The 22486-nt window shown below is 41.3% G+C and overlaps 1 protein-coding gene across 12 annotated transcripts in view; it reads right to left on the bottom strand.

The window, feature by feature from the left end:
- The window catches only part of ZNF318 (zinc finger protein 318), a 44905-nt gene that overhangs the window by 14563 nt on the left and 7856 nt on the right, over positions 1–22486 (bottom strand). For 4 of the 12 annotated variants that reach the window (XR_006057372.2, XR_006057371.2, XR_009597726.1 and 1 more), the window contains exons 3-7: positions 20991–21630; positions 18353–19798; positions 16649–16748; positions 13983–14287; positions 9314–9514 (exon numbers count right to left, since the gene is read on the bottom strand). Coding sequence is in view for 5 of the 12 variants with exons in the window: in XM_042237585.2 (XP_042093519.1) it covers positions 9314–9514; positions 13983–14287; positions 16649–16748; positions 18353–19798; positions 20991–21630 (2692 nt within the window). In the remaining 7 variants the exon portion in view is untranslated. Of the gene's footprint in view, positions 1–3038; positions 7445–7725; positions 7845–8758; positions 9235–9313; positions 9515–13982; positions 14288–16648; positions 16749–18352; positions 19799–20990; positions 21631–22486 lie in introns of those variants that run through there. The other 8 variants (XM_027959133.3, XM_060403641.1, XR_006057370.2 and 5 more) reach the window with 7 other exon arrangements.

The following is a 22486-nucleotide window of genomic DNA, read 5'->3' on the forward strand; positions in this document are numbered from 1 at the left end:
TTGTAGGAGCTTCAGGGGCAATGTCCCAATCCTCGCTTGGCACCAACCACTATTCTGGAATGCTGTTGAAATGATGGCAGCCTTGATATTCACTCACTGCTATAGACAATACCTTGTAGATAAAGATCCAGGACAGAAGCAAGAGGACAGTCAGCTTCTGAAGTATTAAGCACCCAGCAAATACAATCAGCAATTTACAGCTTTTACTCACTTATAAATTGCTAAGTATTCAGAGTTAATTTTTTAAAAAAAATAGCTACTACTACCAAATTTAATTTTTCTACTGAATTTTTATCAAGCACTCTTAAATGTGCCAGGTAACTCTGTACTGTGAATACAATGATAAAAAACAGTAAGAAAAGACAGACTTTCTGCTCTCAAGAATTTAGTCTAGTTGGGGGAAGGAAGTGGGAAAGAGGCACATATTAATCAAAGAAACACATAAATATAAAAGTACAACCACAATAAGTGCTGCAATGTAAATGCACATAGTCTTGCAAAGTGTTAAGGGTTGAGGGCAAATCTGGGTGATGATTTTTTTTCAAGGGTAGGTTTTCATTGTAAATTCAGGTGCTCGGCATATCAATGAATACTGTTATTATATAGGTAATCTTTGGTTAAAAATTACAGACATTATTGTAAAATTAAGCTCTAAATAAAGAAGAAATGTGCTCACAATCTCAAATTATTTTTATTTGTCCATCTTCTCACAGAATTGTTAATGAAGAACTTGCTTAGGTTCTTTGTAGGTTAGAACAAAGGTAAGCTTTGTGGAAGTTAGAACCAGGGCTTGGGAATATGTATTTTTACAAAATCCCATCTTACTGTCTCCTCCTTGATCCCCTGCCATTTTTTTAAAAAAATAAAACACTTAATGCCCCTACTGGACACCTGTATTCTGTATGTCCAAACTCCCCAGTCCCACCTCCCCATTCTTCCTCAGTCTCTTAACCTGGCAGTCTGATAAATGGATATACGCTCTGACGTGTTTACTACCAAAACATTAGCTAACATGTTGACATTTTTCAGAGATGGAGTGGCATAGTGTAAAACAGGTATACTTAGCAGAGGGTTATTAAGAATATTATGTGCCCTGAAGCTAGCTGTGAAGAGAGGTTTACAAAGCAAAGGCCTCCATTCACAAAGCCAAGGGGAAGTTTTAGGGGGTTACTTACACAACCTAGGTAAAACTTGGTGTTCGCCAAAATCTGAAACCAACTGCTGATCATCTGTTCTCATAATTGAGGGAGTCAAATAAAAACTGTTTCTGATGTTTGCAGATATTTAAAAGTAATGTGACACCATAAGCCACATGTAAAGATTAGGGTCCACTCTTTGCATGTGCCCGTCTCCTAAGATGAAAGTTTACTCAGTACTGTGATAGTACTGAATAAAAAGAAATAGGCCCTGACTCTAGGCGCTGGCAACTGGATTCAAGTTCTACCCTTCCTTTCAAATGGCTTCTCTAGATAAGCTCCAAAACCTTATCCCAGTCATCAAAGAGGAAGCTACCAATACTTTCCACCCAAACTACAGAATCCCAAAAACTCTCCTGCTGGTTCAGGCAGGTATGAAGACCACCACTGCTTCAGCTCTTAAAGGTGGGCATTATTCTAGAAAAAGCCTAAGATTGGTAGGGGCCCTTTATCAAGAGTACAAGAGGAGCTTCTCAAAGTACTCCAGCCCCAGTTACTTAAATTAGTTCATGCATGCATGCTAAATCGCTTCAGTCATGTCCGACTCTTTGCCACCCCACGGATTGTAGCCCACAAGGCTCCTCTGTCCATGGGATTCTCCAGGCAAGATTACTGGAGTGGGTTGCCATGCCCTTCTCCAGGGGAACTTCCTGACCCTAAGTTAGTTCTGCCCTGCCTAAATTTTGTCTTTTCCCTTCCCCATCCTTCTCAATTGGCCTGCTTCTAACCAGAGAGTAAGATTCTGACTCTGAGAAAGAGTTTAGCACTGGGATCTGTATGGCATTAACCCCTCTCCACGCTTACCCTAAACTTACCCATCTCTTCCCAATGGGAGGTGGAACTTACTAAGTGAACAGTCCTGAAAATCAGTAACAACTGGCCTTTCAAACTCTTATGTTCTCCAAATTCCTGTAAACAAACTCCTAGAATGGAGAGGGAACAGCAGTTCTTTGGAGAAACAAATCTGTCTCCGAAGCTTACCTGGGTTTACGTTTTGTTAAAGGGAAACTTCTGAATCTGCTTATGGTTTCCAGGCCAAAAAGATGCACTGAACTCAGGTTTCAGCCTAAAAAGCATTTGGAAGACAGTTCAGGATGGCTGACCCTGTACTCATCTGGTGTGAGATGGAGATAATGGTCCTCCATATTAAAGAAAAAAAATCCCTACGGCAGTGTGGCAAAGTAACTTGTCTGAAACCACAGTAAGGCAAATGGCCCAGGATCAGCCAAAGACCTAACTACTCCAAATCTGTGCCCTTTCCACAAGACGAAGAAGGGAGGCCAGGACAACTTCTAAATTCCTAAATCAGTGAAGAAAAATAGCCTTCATAAACTTAACACAGGGATTCTGCAGCTCTGCACACAAAGAACAGATAAACAAGAATTCTTAGGAAAAAAGACCAGCAACTTTGCATTATTTTTGAGGCATGTGGGAAAATAAGACATCAACGCCTCTACTGAGCCAGGTTACAGTGTCAAGAGAAAATTGGGAGAGATATTAGAGAATCTAAGGACCAAGCTCCCTGTTGCCCAAGAGCACCCTCAGCAAGAACATGAGTATTTTGGGGAGCTCAGTTTCCAGAGGAGCACTGGGAGAGTCAACATAAAAGTATATACAAAGCTGCATAACAGAAGGATGCCAAAACCAGACCTCTGCTGCCTATTCACTACCCATCCAGGAAGCACTGGGGCAGACTATAATGGAACAAAAGTAGCCCTAACAACTGGGGAAAGAAGGTTGGGAGGGGGAGACAGACAACAGGGAAAAGGAAGTTCATTGTTCTAGCTTTCCTATGAAATTCAAATGTGCGTGGTTGCAAAACAAAAACTCCAGAAAGAAACATGAGATTAATGCATTTATTCCAAGTAATTAACACAATAAAAATAAAGTTAAACTTGTCCAAGTCAACTCATAAATCTTTAATCTTTTGAACAAATGTACAACCCAAAGCATCACACTATGGAAGAAAAAATGGGAAAGGGAGAGGTAGAGGGAGGAATACATATAAGTGTGGAACAGAGGAGTACAATCCCAAAACAAGCTTCAGACCCTCTACCTCTTCAGAATAGAAAATGGCTGCTAAATAATTTTGCACAAAGTGTCAGTGGATCACAGTACAATGAACAAAGGCCGTTTCAAAACCAAAAGGGACCCAAAAAGCATATCTGCTCCTGGCACCAAGCCATGAATAAGCCTTACCGATTTGTTGTCTTCCAAAAGTGAGCCTGGTAGATTTTCTTCCATGTTTACTGAAGTCATTTTCAAATAGGTTTGTGGATTAGCAGGACCAACTCAAGCAAGGGCAACAGAATGAATGAAGTGTGGGGACTGACATGCCACAAGGAAGTAAACAGTAAACATAAGGGCTACTCACGCTGCATTTCAAACAATGTTAAGGCAGGCCCATCCAAATGGAAAGCCTGAGATGAACAATCCTTCCTTCCTCAGTAGTTTTCCATTTCAGCAGGCTTTCTGGTCTTTCTCCCAGAGATCCATCAGCTGCCCAAGAAATTGGGTGGGAATACAACACAGCAATTGGAGAAGTCAGCTCTGTCTCCCTCCTCCCCCAGAAATGGCAGAGTCAAAGCCAAAATACAATCAAAGCACACTAGGTGGTGAGCCAGATAGACATTTGATTTTAATGACAAAGTTGGAGAAAATAAATTGGCAAAAAAAAAAAATAATAATAATAATTAACAGAAAATACTTTTTTTTTTTTTTACAGATATGTATAGAAATTATGATTGATTTGTCTGGTTTCTTAAGGAAAAAAGGAACGGAGGTAAATTTTTTAGCTTCCATGAACATTTACTCTAAGATGCTGACTGCATCTCTTAAGTGTAGGTTCCAGATGAGATCCAACTAGTCCTGGGTCACCTGGGCACCTGATTTCTAGAAGCCAACAGGATTCATCCACAAGTAGCTCTGAACATGCTTTCTCAGCTGTGAACACTGGATTCTGTGTGGTCCTGGAGGGCATCAACTGCAGCTTCTTGTGCAGCTATTTCCTGAGGGATCATACTGCCTCCGGCTACCTGTTCCCTTGTATGGGACCCTGAAGCCACAGATTTTACCACATTGAAAGGGTTGTCACTATACTCATCTACTTGAGGAACTGCTACTTCCGTGATGGATGCATTCGGTATTTCTAGCTGCAGTGGTCCCATCTCCAAGGAACTACACTCAGGAGGGTCACCTGGCTCAGAGAGAGGAGAACATATCTTCTCTTTTTGAACTCCAGATGTCCGTGTGACAAAATCAACAAGGTCTGGAAGGCAAGGAGATGGCCCAAGGGCTAAAGGATTAATTGTTTCTGATTCCAATCTGAGTGAATCTTGTTTCTCTAATTTAGATGTTTCTTCTATTTCCTCAGGCATCATTCCTCCTGCTAACAGGTCCAGGGCCTGGTGTGTTCCCTCTAGATTCCCCAAGCCAAGGCCAACATTTTCTACAGGAAGTCCAGTTTTTAAAACGTTAGGAGCGATCCTCCCAGTTCTGGGATTAGATGAGTTTTGTTCACCCTCTGCTCCAAAGTTCAGCACCAGGGTTTTGGGAGAATCTAAGGGAAACTCAGAAAAGGATGGTACTGGTTCAAAGCCGGTGAGAGTGGAGGGATTACCTCCTAGAGGCGACGCAGAATTTTCTTCACATACTTTCTGAGATAGGGCAACTGGGGATCTATGTGCTGGGTCTACCCGAGTATTGCAGAAATCAACACCTATATCTCCCAGGCTTCCCAGGGCAGCAAGCTCTTCTACTTTTAAATCTGTAACTTCAAAGTTTTCTAAGGCCTTGCTCTCTATTGTCACTGTTAGTTCTGGATGGACATCTCGAAGCTCCAGAGCTTCTGCTTTTGGTTTCTCTAGGCTCTCCCAGGTTTCTGGCTTCTTGTTCTCATCCCAAACAGTCAGTTTATAGGTCATTTTACCCTGCAAGTCTTTTGATCTTTCTCTCTTCAGTTTGAGGCTTCTATACCTAGAAGTTCTGGAAGCTGATTCTGGTGCTGAATTTTCTAGCCACTCCTCACTACCAGTTGGGACTCCTTGCTTCTGTTCATGGTCTTTCAAGCACATATCTGATCTGTCTGGGGACTGAATAAGCAATCCTGGGGCAGAAATTTTCACATCTTGTGGGTTCTGGAGTAAAGACCTAGCTTCAGACGGAAATGAATCTATTTTTGCCTTTGTGGAAGAGACAGCTTGCGTCTTCAATTCAGGTACTACTTTACCTTGAGTTTTACTTTCTATTATCAATTTCCTGGACTGTTTAGCCTTTTTGTCAGTCCTATGCGAGTTGGGCTGTTCTACTTCTTCCTCCCACATGCATCTGTTCCCACTGTTCAAATTAGAGTCCTCTACGCTATTGGGTCCAACACTGATATCTGTTCCCTCTCTCACTGTCCTTTCAGAGAGTTTCACTCCTCCTTCTTTTAGTTCAGTGCTTGTCTCTACTTCACTTTTCCCACAATCCTTAGGTTGGTGGAGCTCCTGGCTTTGTTGCTTACTAGATTCCACAAGGTGGGTTTCTACCAACTTCTGAGATTTCATAGTATGACACTGTGTATCTGACAGCTCAGAGGCTGGCTCCACACCTGGTGGCCCAGGATCTCCCAGGTCAAGTTCAATTTTCCTCACTGGAGCTACATCCTTATTAGCATCACTCTGGAAGGAACCAGAAGCCCACTTGGCCAAAGTCTCTGTCTTTGGGGTAATAGTTTCATAAGGCCTGTTTTGGCACAACCTTGTCAGAGGCTGCAGGAAGCCATAGCTGCTGCCTCTGTTTTTTGAATCTACACTTTCTACAGCTGACAGTCTTCCTAGGGACACCAGAGGTTTTGAAACAGGCTTTTCAGAGTTGCTGACCAAAGGAGCAGAGACCAAATTTCTACCTGAAGGCAACTCCTCTTGGGATACACTGCTGTTCAAAGTAGAAGTGGAAGAGGTATCTGAATTTTCAGCTCTATTTTCCCCGTTGGCCAATGGACCACCACTCAGCTTAGTCTCAGGGGCTCCTTTTCCACCACTACTGTAGAATATGTCATACAGATCCTTAGCATTGGCTGTGGCTAAGCATGAATTTCGCTTTTCCAATTTTTTGGCTTGTTCACTGAACACACTTGAGAGGGGAGGTGGAGGACGCACCAACACAGAGAATAGGGTCTGGTCCCGGTCACTCTCACTCACCCCAGGAGCCGTCTCATCAGAAGGAATGGCAGTAGGCTGCGCTGAGGCCATGATGGCTACCGGTAACACTGGGTTCAAAATGTTAGCACCCAGGAAGCCAGGGATGACAGTGTGAGATACAGCTGGGTTTGATTTCACTGGAGCCAAAACAGCATTTGCTTGGGCAGGAGAGGGGGCAGCTGGATGAGGTATAACTGGAGGTGGTGGAGGTGGCGGTGGAGGTGGAGGTGGAGGAGGTGGTAGCATTTGTTCAGGTATATGTGATGGCTCATTCTTTTCAGCCAGCACCATTTTTTCCTCTGGAGACCCTTTCAAAATCACCTCTTCCCCTCCAAATGCTTTAGAGATGATGTCGGGAGGCAAGAGGAGATCAGCTGAAGACTCTTTAACCACTGGCAGAGGCTTAGCAGTGGTTCCAGAAGACTTGATGGATAGAAAGGTGTTAAGCGGAGCTGGCTTGCTTACTGTGGCTGAACCTGATTTGCGGAGGACTGTGGATGGGATGGGCAGGTTGGGTCGGATCTTAGTCTGGGTTGAAGTTGTCACTACAGGCATCCAAGGACTAGTATGTGCAACAACAGTTTTCCCAGAGAGTTTGATTTTGATAGGCTTTGTCTTCCCAGGATCAGCTTTGCCATCCTCTTTGTCCTTACCACTTTCCACAATCTCTTCTTTGGGAATACTTGGGATCACTAAACTTTTTTCCTCCTCTTTTTCTGGCTTCTTCCAGCTGAATTTCCCGAAAGAGGAAGATATTGGTGGTTCTTTCTTTATTTCTTCTTTTAACTGGAGTTTGATGCTAGGCCTCTTTCTATTTTCAGCCTTTTCAGGGGAGTTTCCACCCTCAGAAAGCTGGTCCTCTAATTCCTCAGACACCCTGTCGTCCTCCTTTACTTCCTTCATAATCTTTGCCTGTTTTTCTTTCTTCTCTTCCTTCGGTCTCTCACTGAACTTGCGCTTCAGCTCACTCTGCCGCCGCCGTTCTGTCTCTAGAACCACGGCCAAGCCAGCCTGGCGGTCCAGATTCCGTCGCTCCTCATACAATGGGTTTTCAACCACGTATTTCTAGGGAAGAGAAAAGATAAAGGCTCAGTAACTGGGCAAAATATTTTAAGAGGGAAAATTTGGCCCTACCACTATTAGAACTCATTTAATGAAAATTCTGAGTCACCTTCCTCAAGGATAAATGGTCCTCTCAGGTTAGCATTTCTTACTAGGATTGAGAACTTCCTTGTGGTTATACAGAATTTGAAGTGTTAAGGACTTTTTCTTGCTCTGAGCTTGACAACATCAAAAGGATTACTGCAGAAAGTGGGAAAACTCCATAGGCTACTACAAAGACCAACCTTATATTTCTCATTGTGTTGATGACCCTTCACGTGTTGCTCTCCAGAAATTGGATCCCCCAAAAATTCCTCACAGAGCTGGCAGTAATATCCAGTGATGGGAATCAGAAACTCAGAGCCTGCAAGAAGTGGAACAAAGTCAAGAAAGTAAGTCATTTCTACCCAAGATGACAGCAACCAAAGGAAATCCCACTTCCCTTTTGCCGTGAAATGATTAACAGTATAAAGGACTTTACTCACTTTCAAGTCGGAAGGAGCATTTAGAATCTCAATGGTATGTTTTTCCAACTTAAAGCCTGAACTCAGGACCTCTATCCCTTCTACATTTTGGGAACACCAACTGGTTAATCCCCTAACTGGTTAATTTAGGAGTTTTCTGTGCCAGACTCATTTCTGTTGCTGATTCTCCTCAAATTCCAACTAGCGCTAAGTATCTTAGGAGAGTTAAAAAGCCCAGCACCATTTGTATGAGAATCTCTCACGTTAGTATTAATTACTTAGGAATTTATCTTTTACAGATATCAAGGATGTAGGAGCACTGACTACTTACAAAAGTAAGAAACTGAGGAGTTTAAAGACAAAGACACTTTCTATTTCTCAACTTAGCCCCTAATAACAACTATTCAAAAATATTTCATAGTTCTTAGCGGAAAAGGCAGTCATTCTGCACCTCTTACTGTTCTTTTTCACCTGGATTTCAAATAAGGTTTTGGTGCATAAGTCAGTGGTGAAGAAAGTCATATTTTAGTCCATGTGCTGTCGAAGTGAGCACAAAGACAGCTTTATTTTTAGAGTGGTATGTGTGTGTTTAACATCTGTTAGATTGTTGGCCATACGGGTAGAGATTGTTCCTGTCTTATAGCTCTCTTTATTTCTTTAGGACCTAGTTGTGCACATGGAATGCAATCTTCCAGCTTTGCTAAAAGTAATGGTTATGTCTCACTCTATGCTGCTTCCTTGCACCTTAGTTCAGGGATACCTCTTCCCTGACTGAATGTAAAGAAACCACAAAAATGGCAGGGAGGAAACTTACCTTTTGCAGGAACAGTTATCTTGTCAGTGCGCTTTACAGCATCTTGCTTGGCTTCATTCTGGGTCTTTGAAGCCCAAGGTCTGTTGTAGGGATCCAGTGTCTATTTGCAAGAGGCAGAGGCGCTCACACACAGCACTAAAATCTCAATGACCCACTTTTCTTTTTCTCCCCAACAACCAGGGGGGACAGAAGCCCCCAGCTGCCCACCCCCACCCACTCTGCCAACTGTTTAAACGGAAATCACCTGTGGAAAAGGTAAACATATGTTAGAGCAAGTACTAGTAATGGATAAAATGAAACAAATAATCAGGTACTCAAGGAATTAAAAGAGGCAGCAGCCTCACTTACACTTGCCATGGTGTTTAGTTACAGGCAGGTCCCCTGGACTGAGCCCTGGGGATGGTGTCTCCTTTGTTGGTACCTCTTGGCTCTTCAGATTGGGGCTCCTGCCCATATGAGAATGTTTCATTTTCCAGCTTTGTAATACAGATGGGGGTATAGGAGTTTGAGGGGAAGGAGGGCAAAAATGGAAATAACAGAGGGCAAGATACCTACCTGTGTGTGCTTCTTATTGTGCATATGGGTGAAGAAGTCAAACATGGTCCCACAGATGGTGTTGCAGTCTTTGCACCAGTGATTGCCAGCATCATAATACTCATAGGCAGCAACAGGCTGATCAGACTGCTTAGCTGGCTGGGGGCTCTCAGCAGGCTTGGGGCTCTTAGTACGGGAATTCTCATTGTTTACCTTTGATTCCTAGAGGGGGAAAAAACCTGTACTAAGAAGGAATTCAAGACAATCTAGATCTGTCTTCCCTCAGAAAAAGCAGGTAGCTACCACAATAACGGAAATAGGACTGTATGATCATATTTCCAGTGCCTAAAGCTGCACAAACTGGGAAAAACCCCATGAGAAATCTGTCTGCAAGACTCAAAGAGAATTAATTTGACTCCAGTGTCATGTCATTATGAAGAATAAATCATAATGACAATATATTTACTTATATATCCGAAAATATCTAGAAGAATACTCAGGATTATGGAAACACTGGCTGCCTCTGGGGAGGGACGTAGAGAACAAGAGTGGATAGGAATCTTCTATAGTATCACCTTTGGTAGCTGTTAAATGTGTTACCTATACAACTAAATACATTAGTTAAGTTTATCAACCATGATGACAACTAGAAGGGAAGAGGAAATGGAAAAGGTAATTGACAGATTAAGCAAGTGAACAAAAAAATCAAACCAGATGATAGTGAATTCTCTCATCACAGACACATCCAGTACCGAAAACTAGAGAACAAGGCTGGCATAGATAAAAGGGATAGTCATCTATTTAGGATAACTTACAGGAAATCTGGGTAAAATGTTTCTAACTGCCTAAAATGTCACCATTAGAATTTAACATCTTTCAGTTAACATGAATCCTCTTTTAAAATATATCAACTCTCCAACATTAAGTGATCAATAATAAATAATATGAATTCACTTTTCAGCAAGCTGAGAACAAGGTATTCAGGAAATGAGAATTCTGGATAATACTGGGGACTGAGGCACATACAAAATATAATTCTAGAACACAGAGAAGGTAAGTATGAAGGAGGTTCATAGACACGATCAGGGAATGGAGCACCTGGAATATTGGCTGGTGGGGAGAGGAAGACTAAATGGAGAAAGGGAAACAACTGAGATTTCAACGATAACTTTTCCCTTTTACAGTCCTATTCAAGGGTCACTAAAGAGATCATATCCAGCAGGTAAGGGATGGGCATATGCATACACTGCTGGTGAGTGCTAACTGACACCACCTTTCCAGAAGATAATTGAGGAACACATATTATATACCTCAAAATTCTTTATACCTTTGACCAAGCAATTCTATTCCATAATATTTATCCTTAGGAAATTAGGTCAAACCACAGGTGATTTAACTGGTTAGATTTGTTATCCATACAACAATAAAAATAAGGTTGCTAAAATGACATTACAGAAGTCTATTTATTGACATGGAAAGATAGTCATGAAATACTACAAGAGCAGATACTTTCGGACTGTGGTGTTGGAGAAGACGCTTCAGAGTCTCCTGGACTGCAAGCAGATCAAGCCAGTCAATTCTCAAGGAAATCAACCCTAAATATTCATTGAAAGGACTGATGCTGAAGTTCCAATATTCTGGTCACATAATGCAAAGAGTTGACTCACTGGAAAAAGCCCCGTTGCTGGGAAAGATTGAAGACAAAAGGAGAAGTGGGTGGCAGAGAATGAGATGGTTAGATAGCATCACCAACTCAATGGACATGAATGTGAGCAACTATCACCCACTCACTAACTCTGGGAGACAGTGGAAGACAAAAAAGCCTGGCATGCTGTAGTCCATGGGGTTGCAAAGAGTCAACGTGACTTAGCAACTGAACAACAACAAAATAACAAAATAGATTTGAATAGGACTTCCCTGGTGGTACAGTGGATAAGAATCTGCCTGCCAATGTAGGGAACACCAGTTCAATCTCTGATCTGGGAAGATTCCACATGCTGTGGAGCAACTAAACCCATGCACTGAGCACTCCAGGATCCGTGAGCCACAACTGCTGAGCCTGTGTGCCCTGGAGACCATGCTCCACAAGAGAAGTCACCATCATGAGAAGCCCATGCATGACAATGAAGAGTAGCCCCCATTTGCCACAACTAGAGAAAACCTGTGCGTAACAACAAGGAGCCAGTGCAACCAATTTTTAAAAAAAAACACAAATCTATTAAAAGATGTATTTGAATAATCAATACAGACATGTGACTAGGCACAGAATGTCAAATGTCACTTTATCCAAAAGACTTTCCCTAACTACTCCATATTCCTTAGCCTGTTTTTGACTGAACCACCACCACCACCACCAACTACATAGTTCCCTTTTATACTTCCCATATCTAAACACTGTCTGGCACTTTTTTGGAGACCAAGAAGTATTTATTAAATGAATGAACAGAAGAAGGTAATTTGGAATAATACACACCAACTCATTAGTAACAACTGTGTCTAAGTGAATGGAACTGTGGAAATGTGCGTGTGTTTACTTTTATGAAATGAGCTATTATAAGAGAAAGAAAATCAAACTAACCATGCATTTTAAAAAGAGACAAAGAAAGAAGAAAGATCAAAGACAGGTAGGAAACAGAGCTTGCAGAGAGAACATTCCTTATTGTTGAAATGAAAATCGAATTGCAACATATTCTTGTTAACTTCAGAGAACATTCTCTCACTCAAGTCAAGATGATAGTTTATCATGGGGTTGGTGCCTAAACGGAACCCCAAAGAATGTATAAGTCAACTACAAGCTCTTCTCCCATCAAAGGCCCTGAACTCAATGGTCCTGGTATAAAACAGTCCTACCTGGTTGAGAAAGAGAACTCTCCCAGGAAGACATAAAAAAATTAGAGCTTGGCTGACAGAGAATACAGAGTATCTTCTTCTCTAACCCCAATATTAACTGACCATTTACTATGTACTAGACATACTGGATGCCACGGGAAAACACAAAAATAAGTTATACTCTGTTATTCTCAAGAAGCTCTCATTTAGTGCAAGAGACAAGCATGAAATCAGGCATCAGTTTAATCATGCTTTCAGTAAGACAGAATGAAATACATTTTATAAAAGAACAAAGTAGTTTATTGTGGGAATGCTAAAAAAGGTCTGACTCAATCACAGTGGAATTCAGGAATTCTTCACAGAGGAGGGGAGTATTCAAGTTAGGCCTTAGTGGATGAGTAGGGTTGGGAGAAAGATTATTCCAGGCTAAGAGGATTATTAATGATTTCCTGAGAGCTATCTATCTGCTATGTGGCAGGCACTGAGCTATGTACTGGGGACTATATTGGGGAATGAGACACATACGGTCCCTGATCCCCTGAACCTTAAAATCTAATTGGGGAACACATGGAATAATATAATTACAAGGCCATAAATGCTAAGAAGGAAAATGTAGGTATGAGAGTGTGTATGAGGCAAATTTAACAACCTGGGAAATCAAGAAAGGAAGTCAGGGAAATAATTTAAACTGCAATCTGAGGATGAATTTGAGTTAGAACACAGGATAAGAAAAGTAGTAATTAGTAGGAGGAGAGGACACAAAGACATTAAAGATGATGAAACATTTATGGAATGAAAATGCCAGTAATGAAATCACAGAGAGCAAAAGAAAAATAAGATTTGAAATGAGGCTGAAGAGGTAGGCAAAGTAGTATCATAATCACTGGCTGAATGTGGAGAAAAAATTAAGAGAGTAGCAGTATAAGCAAAAGTTGAAGGTGGCTTGAACTTGGATGGCAACAGAGATGATGAGATGAGTGCAACTGAGATTTATTCTGGATGGAGAACTGGCAGACTCTGTGATCGCATAAAGCAGTTAGGAAGGGGGAGCACTAAGAATGCATTTCCAGTTGTTGGCATAAAAACTGTTGGATAGTAATGTCATTCACTGAGACAGGTAATAAATAGCAGAGGAAGAAAGATTAGAGGGAGGCTGGGCACAATCTTAGTTTAATTTAGAATACATTGATTTTAAGGTGTTTGAGACAATCAAGTGGAAATAGTGAGTAGTCTGTCGGACACTCAGACTTGAACCTTATAAGAATCACCTGAGCTAGAATATAAAACTGAAAGTTGTCAATATGGTATTTCAGCATAGGACTGAATGAAATGACCTAAGGAAAAAGCAGAATTCTGGAGACCTGAGCTAGAACTGAGTCCTAAAGAACTAAAATATTCAAAGATCAGGAAATTAAGCAGAGCAGCTAACATACAAGAAGGAAAAGATATGTGATGGGACCCAAAGGAAGAAAACAGTTTTTCAGAGACAGTGGTTCCTTGTATCAAATACTGATTTAAGAACTGAAATTTGAGGCTCTTCAACATGGTGGTGACCTTGTTGCTAAACATGAACCAAAACGGCATTTCAAGTTGTGAGAAGACTAGAAACTGGACTGAAGTGAGTTAAGGTATAAATGCTAGATCCAGAACATGGAGGGCCCAGAATTCTACTTTGGAGGCAATGGGGAACTGCTAAAATTCTGAAGGACAGTACCCTGATCTAAACTATGTTTTACAAAAATAACTAGCAAGAGTAAGAACAGATTGGAAAAGGAAGCTAAGAAAATGGTTAGTTAGAAGACTGCTTTAGGAGTCCATGGAAATAAAAAATACAATGGAAATGGAAAAGTTGAGTTGTTACCTTGCTATTGGAAGAGGAGTTTGAGGATGACGACACTTTTTCTGGGCTCTTGGATTTTTCTGCTTTCCCAGTCTTCTCTGTAGGCTCCCTACTGTCACTTGAAGACTTCTGAGATTTATCAGAAATGTTAATTCCCAAGATCTGAGCCACTTTGTCCAGTTCAGACTGCTTTTTTTCTGCCTCTTCTGCCTCTTGTCGAAGTTCTGCAATGTCCTTCATAATATTATCCTGAAGCCGACTCACCTCTACTAGGAGTGGATCTTTGTGACCATCCTTCTCCCTTCGTTTCTTACGCAGCATTTCCCCTGAGTAGTCAAATGTCAACAGAAAGAAACACAGGAAAGTTAACAAGTCATTTTTCAGTCATAAATACTAATTCTTAAGACTTTATGCTCACAAAATCTCTCTCCATGAAACATCTAAAAGCAGGTGAGACTTGCCCTCCACATGGGCCAGCTCCTATGAAAGTAAAGATTGAGTGATTACATTATCTCTTAGGTAGGGGTTATTAGCTAAAGATCTATGGACAGGTTTCAAAGAGAGACTCCATGTATCCCTAAAAGGGTATATACAAGTTTATGTGCATGTGTCCTCCAAAAAGGTTAATGTATGCTGTAACTGTAACTGTAATACATGAATTCTATAGCTGTCCTCTTCAGAGAACCAAATAATTATTCACATATTTGACTTTATCTGATTTAAGGACCCTTCACCAACACATCCACTGAGTTTTAGATTTTGCCTTAACTTCACCTGATGTTATTTATTTCAAACTTCACAGTCTCATGAATTAATCCTCACAGGATTAATAACTAAGCTTCTCATCCCTAAAAAGTCCAAAGCCAAACAAGAAATTACATCTTCTCCCACTCTCTGCTCTTCTGTTATCACCAAGCTGTAATATTTTATGTTCTTTCCTTAGTGTATATGTGAAATCCTAAAAGCACTGGTGAAGGTGTACTCAACAGAGACATAACGGAACATCTTTCTGTTGTGGGTGTACACATCTTTTTGTGTACACCCACAAATCAAAATATGATAGGGATACATCAAAAGGACAGAAGACATGTATAAACCTATGGCTGATTTGTGTTGATGTATGGCAGAAACCAATACAACACTGTAAAGCAATTATCATCCGATTAAAAATAACTTTAAAAAAAGGGACACAGGAGCCAACTTTAAAGGGGCTCTCATTGGCCAAATTTGGGGCAATTTGAGCATAAAGATAAATAATAATAGTAAAATATTATATAAATGGATAAATGGGGGAGGAGGAGTGGGTAGAAAGCTCCTCCTCATAGTAGCTGCTGCTGCTAAGTCGCTTCAGTCATGTCTGACTCTGTGTGACCTCATAGACGGCAGCCCACCAGGCTCCCTTGTCCCTGGGATTCTCCAGGCAAGAACACTGGAGTGGGTTGCCATTTCCTTCTCCAATGCAGGGAAGTGAAAAGTGAAAGTGAAGTCGCTCAGTCGTATCGACTCTTAGCAATCCCATGGGCTGTAGCCTACCAGGCTCCTCCACCCATGGGATTTTCCAGGCAAGAGTACTGTACTGGGGTGTAGAAAGCTAACCAATTAAGGTAAATGGAATGATGAAATTAGAAAATTACTATGTAACAATCGATAACTGATTTGGACAAGAAATCATCAATGAATACTAAAACTAGTGGGCCAAAGTCTGAGGAGCACCTGAGTATTTACACAGTCTCAAAGTATTCCCCCCATAAGATACTTATTAATTGAAAAGGGTAAAATAGTAACCTTACAGTGGAGAAACTTGGCAGACATCATCTTAACCAAATGATCAAAGCTGACATCACCAGTATGGGACAAATCAACACCTGGTATGAACTTAGCATCATTTCTGTGATGTTCCTGTGCTAAAATGCACAACATGAATTTAATCATAAGGAAACATCAGACAAATCAAAATTAGAGGACATTCTACAAAACGTGATCTCCTCTCAAGATTTGGGAACTGTTACAGATTAAAGGAGACTAAAAGAACATGATAACTGAATGCAATGCATAATCTTTAATTTTCTTTTGCTTCAGGACATCATTGGAACAATTGATAAAATATGAGTAAGATCTGTAGACTAGTATTTTACTGTTAATTTTCTAATTTGGTAAGTGTACTATGGTTATACAAGTGAATTCTTGAAGTCAGAAGACACACACTTGGGACCTTTCTGGCAGTCCAGGAGTTAGAACTCCCCACTTCCATCGCAGGAGACACAGTTGGGGAACTAAGACCCCAATCCCTGGTTGGGGGACTAAGACCCCACACGCTGCATAGGGCAGCCAAAAAATTTTTAAATATTTTAAAAAAGAAGAAGATACACATTTAAGTCTTTAGGACTAAAGGAGTACCGTTCTACAACTTACTCTTAAATAGTTCAGGAAAAATTACACCCACACCCACACACACAATTGAGAGAGAAAAACAAATATAGCAAATATGGTAAAATGCTAATAATCATGGAAAACACCTGGGAATTCTTTACACTACTAATGCAACTTTTCTATAAGTCTAATTATATCAAAAATTTTTTGAAAGTGAAGCTTCAATGTCAATGAACCTGTTTGAGAGTCCCCAAAGCTCTTCATTTGGATCTCTTACTAAAGTTACAACAAAAGGGCAGACTAGGAGTGTCTGATACCTTGCTGTTTATGAAGCCGCTCCAACTCAGTTCTAAGATAGTACATCTTCTTCTGGCGAGCTTCACGGTCACTTTTCAGCTTTTCCCTCTCTTCAATAACCTGCAAAATAAAAAATGGTAGCAGACCCTTTAGCCTACAACATCCCCCCTTTTCCATTGTTCTTTTCCAGAAACCCTCACACTAGATAATATCTGAACGCAAGAATACAAACACCTGCACGCAGAGGCTCTGACTTTATAACGAAGATATTTCATTCCAATTCAAGTTCCAGAATAGAATTATCCTTTCCAGAACTCTATTGATTGGAAACTAGTATTTTTGTAGAAGCACTACACTATTAGATAGTAGTTCTGAGTCCAAAAGGAACCATCAAGAAGGGAACAAATATGTGTTGTGGATGAAGCATTGTGTTAGTTTCGTTATATGTATCATCTTACTTAATCATGATATTATCTGTTTCACAGTAAGAAAACTGAGGTTGCAAAAGACTAAGTAACATACCAAAGATCATATAGTAAGATGATTTAAAATCCAGGTATATATGCCCTAAAGCCTCTGATCTTTCAACTATACTACTATCACCTAATAGGAAAAACAAATATGGCTTGTCCATAAGGAACTCAAGTGAAAACCCTGTGTACTGTTAGCCCTGACTTTAGTAATAGGTTCTTAAAGGTAAAGGAAAGGAAAAGCGCTAATCTTCAGAGTATCTCTGCAGTCTTAGGTTTTGTCGTATGGAAGTTCTTCTCCTCTTTCCCAAAAGACTTCAAAAACACAAAAAAACACAAAACACTCAAGTACAATGGAAAATTAAGAGGTGTTTTTTGTCTTCTCAAGGATTAGCTAAATTTCTTTTAAACTGGAAAAAAATCAGATTAGCCTTCCAATTTCACCTTTTCTATTTTTCTCCTCAGGTCTTATTTTATTAGCAAACCAAATTAATACATATTACAATTTTATGGTCCTTAGGTCACTGTGTTTAACAAAGTGAGTTGTTAGCTATCAAGTACCTTTAAAATCAACAGTATATATTAATTTTTCCATTCAAAATTCTATTCTGTATTTCTCATCTCTATGTAATTTTTACCTACTGCTTTAAAACATCTAAATTATTGTATCTTTACCCCAGCCACTGCTTGCTTTCTATAGTTAAGGAACCCAATGAACGTTGACAGTATAAAAACTACTTTTAAAAAGTGTCATAAAATATATTATTATTCCTGGACTCTAAGTTAAACCAGAACAAACAAAGCTTATTTCTTGGTTTAGTTACCAAGAAACAACTAGTCAATAGTTTTTAAACCCCATAATCACTACAGGAAAAAGATCCAAAACTCACTGGGATAAAACACAGATTTCTTGATTTCTATGGAAATCAGGAAAGGAACCCAATTTTGGTTCCTCACTCTCTGATGAGTCATACTGAAGACTTCAAGGCTCCTAGCTCTACCCATAGTGTCCTAAGGCTGGTAATTGAGATAAGAGAAATAAACTTAGGAAAAAGAAGTTTAGCAATCGCAGTGGGACCTAGGGCCAGACTTTAGGCCAAATGAGAAAACAATCAAAGAAAAAATTATGGTAGTAACAGCAGTCTCTAAAGATTGCCTTGGACCTTGCAAATTTTTAGCTCCCTCTAAAAGACAAATACAAGTTTATGTTAAAGTAGAAGATGCAGGCACAGGAGGCCCAAAGCTAACACTCACCTTCTGTTTCTGGGAAGCACGGTTCTTCTCATCAGAAATCTTCTCTGGATTATATCTTATGAGTGATGGGATGGACACATGGACAGGCACTTGGGCAGTAGGAAGTGAGCCCAGCACTGACTCCTCATGCTTGGGCTCATCAGGAGTCACAGTGGGGATCACACGGAGGTTGGGACGGCTACGGGTAGCTTGTTTGCTAACTGGCACTGTCCTGTGTGAGTCTGGCAGAGGGTGATTTGAAGGTTGGGAGGCAGAGTACATGGGCCACCTTGAGGCTGCATATGCCATGTAGTGCCTATAGGCATCAAAGGAAGCAGGGGGAATGGCAGGTCCCTGGTAGTTTGGAGGTATCCGAGCTGCAGCAAACTGAGAGGCCCTTGGCACATGGAACTGAGATAAAGAAGCAGGGTGTGGAAGTCTAACTGGGGCAGATGGGGCTGATGGCAACATGCACCTGACTGCAACAGATGACTGAAACCCACTGCCAACCACCTCAGGTCCTGCAATATGACCCATTGGATGGTCAGACTTTAAGAACGGGGGGCTGTTTTTTGTGAGCAAGTAAGGATCCACAGGGGAGACCTGCTGTGGATGGGACCCTTCTGGGGAGTGGGTATTGCTATGGTGCACCTCCCCGCTCTCCAGTCTGTGAGGATCTGCAGAGCGCCGATCAGCTGAGAATCGGCGGTCAACGGAGGAACAGCGGTCTGCAGAAAAGTGCCGGTCAGCAGAGGAACGGCGGTCAGCAGAGGAACCTGACGGCTTTTTGCCATGAAGTCGTTCCTGTGTGCGTGCAGCCAGTTTACTAATCTCGGCTACCCCAATATCCAGCCCTATGGTCTTGAGCAAGTCATGAATCTTGGCATATTCTGGATTGGTCTCTTCCATTGATTCTAGCTTTACAGTTGGAGCTGAAGAGGGTAGGGGGCTTGCCTTCTGCCTCATAACTTCACTTTCAGAGCTCCCAAGGGGCTTTGGTGGAGATTCTGCTTTTAAATCCTCTTCTTCATCCCCATAGAGAAACTTCTCTTCATCCTCAATGTCAGGAAAGCTAAGTCGCCTTTTTTCCTGCGTACCGGTAGAATCTGCTAACATGCTCAGAATGCAGGAGAAACCACTGCCATCCTGGCTAGCTCTCTCGTGAGGAAGCAAGAAGTCTGTGTGTCGCTCTGGTCCCTCAGTCTTCATATCCAATTTTTCCTTGTGGCACAGAAAACTTCCAAACTTCTCTCTGAGGGGACTGTTGTCTTTGGGTATCCCAGGGAGGGGGCCCCATTGGTAGAGGTTGCCCTGAGATTCCTTCAGGGTAGTCTCTACCATAGTTCCCTTGTTGTTTTCAACCTCTGAGGCAAAAGCAGCAATAGCACCACTTAGTGGAAGAGATGAGTGTCCAGAGTAAAGAGGGTGATCCTGGCTGGAGCTGGTACTGCTGGGAAAACTTTCAAGCTGCAAAAATAAACATAACTAAATTAGCCTCTCCACATAGAATCTCAGCAAACTAGTAACTGAGATTAAAATAAATACTTTGTTGTTCTTGAATTAACAGGGCAAAGATACATGTGGATGAAAGGGAGGTCCTTAGCCAGGTTCAATATATGGTTTCCCATTTCTCCAGATGGTTCTGCTGTAGCAAACGGAAATAGAAAAGAAGGCAGATTGAATCTTAACTTTTGCCCATTTGTTATAGTCTTTAACAAGGAATTTGAATTCAAAAGGACTTTAAGAGATGCCCTAGCTTACTTACTTTCTCTTTTTATGAATCTTCAAAAGAAAAAAACATACAAGCACAGCTACTCTGACTGAAGTACAGTCAGGAAACTCTGATCCCTAACTGATCAGCCTTCCCTTACTTAGCTCCTAAGAGAACAAGTAAAAACAAGCGCTCATGCCTGACCATCTTTCCGTTAAGTGAGGAAAAAATATCAAGGTCCAGAACGGTTAGGTGACTTGTCTAAAAATCACATAGCAAGTTGGTGATAGAGATGGATCCAGAATTAGAATTACCTGATTTCTGGTCTAGTGTCCTACCACTCATACATTTTTTCTTCTCTTTAAAGAGACATGAGGAAAATTCAATCAGCTCCTCCCTTTGCTTTTCAAGCTTCATTTCCAAGAAACCCATATTCAAAGATCCTACAGGACTGGCCAATTTAGAGGGAAAAAAAACCCTTTATATAATAAATACTCTCCAAAACGTCTGTCTAGAAAGCCTGTGTGCTTAGTCACTCAGTCATGTCTGACTCTTTGCAACCCTATGGACTACAGCCTGCCAGGCTCCTCGGTCCATGGGATTCTCCAGAATACTGGAGTGGGGTTTGCATTCCCTTCTCGAGGGTATCTTCATGACCCAGGGACTACACTCAGGTCTCCTGCATTGCAGACAGATTCTTCCATGGTCTGCGCCACCAGGAAAGCCCCTTAGGAAGCCTAATACATAACAATAGAAGCCCCCTATTACTGCATCATGAGGCCTACAATTTCCTTTGAGAGTCCTGAAAGGTACAGCTCATAAGCATAACAATGTTGCACCAACATATATTCCAAAGATACCTGAGGGACACAGCCCCCAGGAAAGTAAGTAGGCTTTAAAATATTGAGAGAAACAAGCAAGACACCCTAGAAGAAACGCAGCATAGACCTGCAAGGAAGGCTCCATGTCCACCTCAATCCGCTTTTTCAGAATTGACTTCTTGGGCATCACAGATACTTCCTCAGGCCGATGTAAAGAATATCCTGGCTCCGATGCTGTAAGGACACCTGACAATCCAGGGATGGGACAACCAGTGCCGCCACTATCAACTCCCACCAGCTCCTGACTCAAGCTCCTACTTCGTTCCTCCTCTTCCTCTCGTTTTCGCCGGGCGAGGTCCAGCTCTCGAAACTCAGGGTCTAAAAACCTAGGGCTTGGGCTCCGTCTACGCGGTCGATAGTTGCGAGTCCCTGATGTAAAACTCGGGTGATCACTTCCCATGTTGTGTATCTTCTCTGTGTCATCATAGCGGGGCCGTTTGGCCTCCCGGCTACTTTCCTCAGGTCGTATAGAGTAGGAGCCTTTGAGTTTGTCTCTATTCCGTTCTGTTCCCCGCAACAGCTCATCATGACAACTGATATGAGGGCTATAATCAGATCGATGCAGGAAAGTTTCTCTTGCTCGGTAGTCCTCATCAAGTTGTCCCAAGAAGGGACTGAGAGGTGCTTCCTCCCGGGAAATATATCGTTCAAGACCTCGAGAGCATTGGGAGCTTCGAGTGAAGACAGAATCATCAGTCAGGTCATCCCTGAGGAAAGAGACAAGCATCACTGAATATAATGGACTTGGAAAGAGCAAGACCAGACAAGGCTAAGAGGCTGACATCTGGCAAGGGGGCTTTAGAATGCTTAGAACAAAAGACAGTAATCATGAGGTCAGAACAAATCTATGTATATACATGCAACACTTCTCCCTTTTCCCAGAGCACAAGCAGCTGCAGCCTCTAACCAATGGAAGAGACTGCTAATCTATCTGGACAGAATTCTTTCTTTAATTAGACTTTGGGGATGCAGAGTCTCATGCAAAGGTCTTGGAGATGTGAAAATACCACTACCAGACTACAAAGAGTCCTGGGTCACATAACTTTACACTAGCTCTTTGCTACTAAAACTGTGGTCTGAATAAACAAAATCAGTATTTCCCAGGAACTTTTTTTAGAAATGCAGATTCTCAGGTACCACCCTGCATGCCAGGTACAGCCAAAAAAATTTTTAAGGTGTAAAACAAAAACTGTAAAAACAAAATTTGAGTTAGAGCAGGCCAACTTTACCTGTTTATATTGTTAAATTCTACAGAGTATTTCATTTGGGAAAAAAAAGTTTCACTGTGGGAAAAAAAATTTTTTTTAACCACTGATCTATCCAATTGGCATGATTTTCTTGTAAGTTTTAGAAGGGTCTACAATTGCTTCGTTTCACTGGATCATATATTAAAAACCATAAAACTCCCTCACAGTCTGTTTTGTTATACTCTTTCCTGCCTTGCCTGAATATCCATAAGCATTTTGTTAATCTTGAGTCCAGAAAAAAAAGTATGTGACGGTTATCTCACTTTATATTTCTATTACAGTGAGATAGGTTTATTATAGAAATAAAAAGGTCTTA

This window comes from Ovis aries, chromosome 20, assembly GCF_016772045.2.
Source record: "Ovis aries strain OAR_USU_Benz2616 breed Rambouillet chromosome 20, ARS-UI_Ramb_v3.0, whole genome shotgun sequence".
NCBI lineage: Eukaryota > Metazoa > Chordata > Mammalia > Artiodactyla > Bovidae > Ovis > Ovis aries.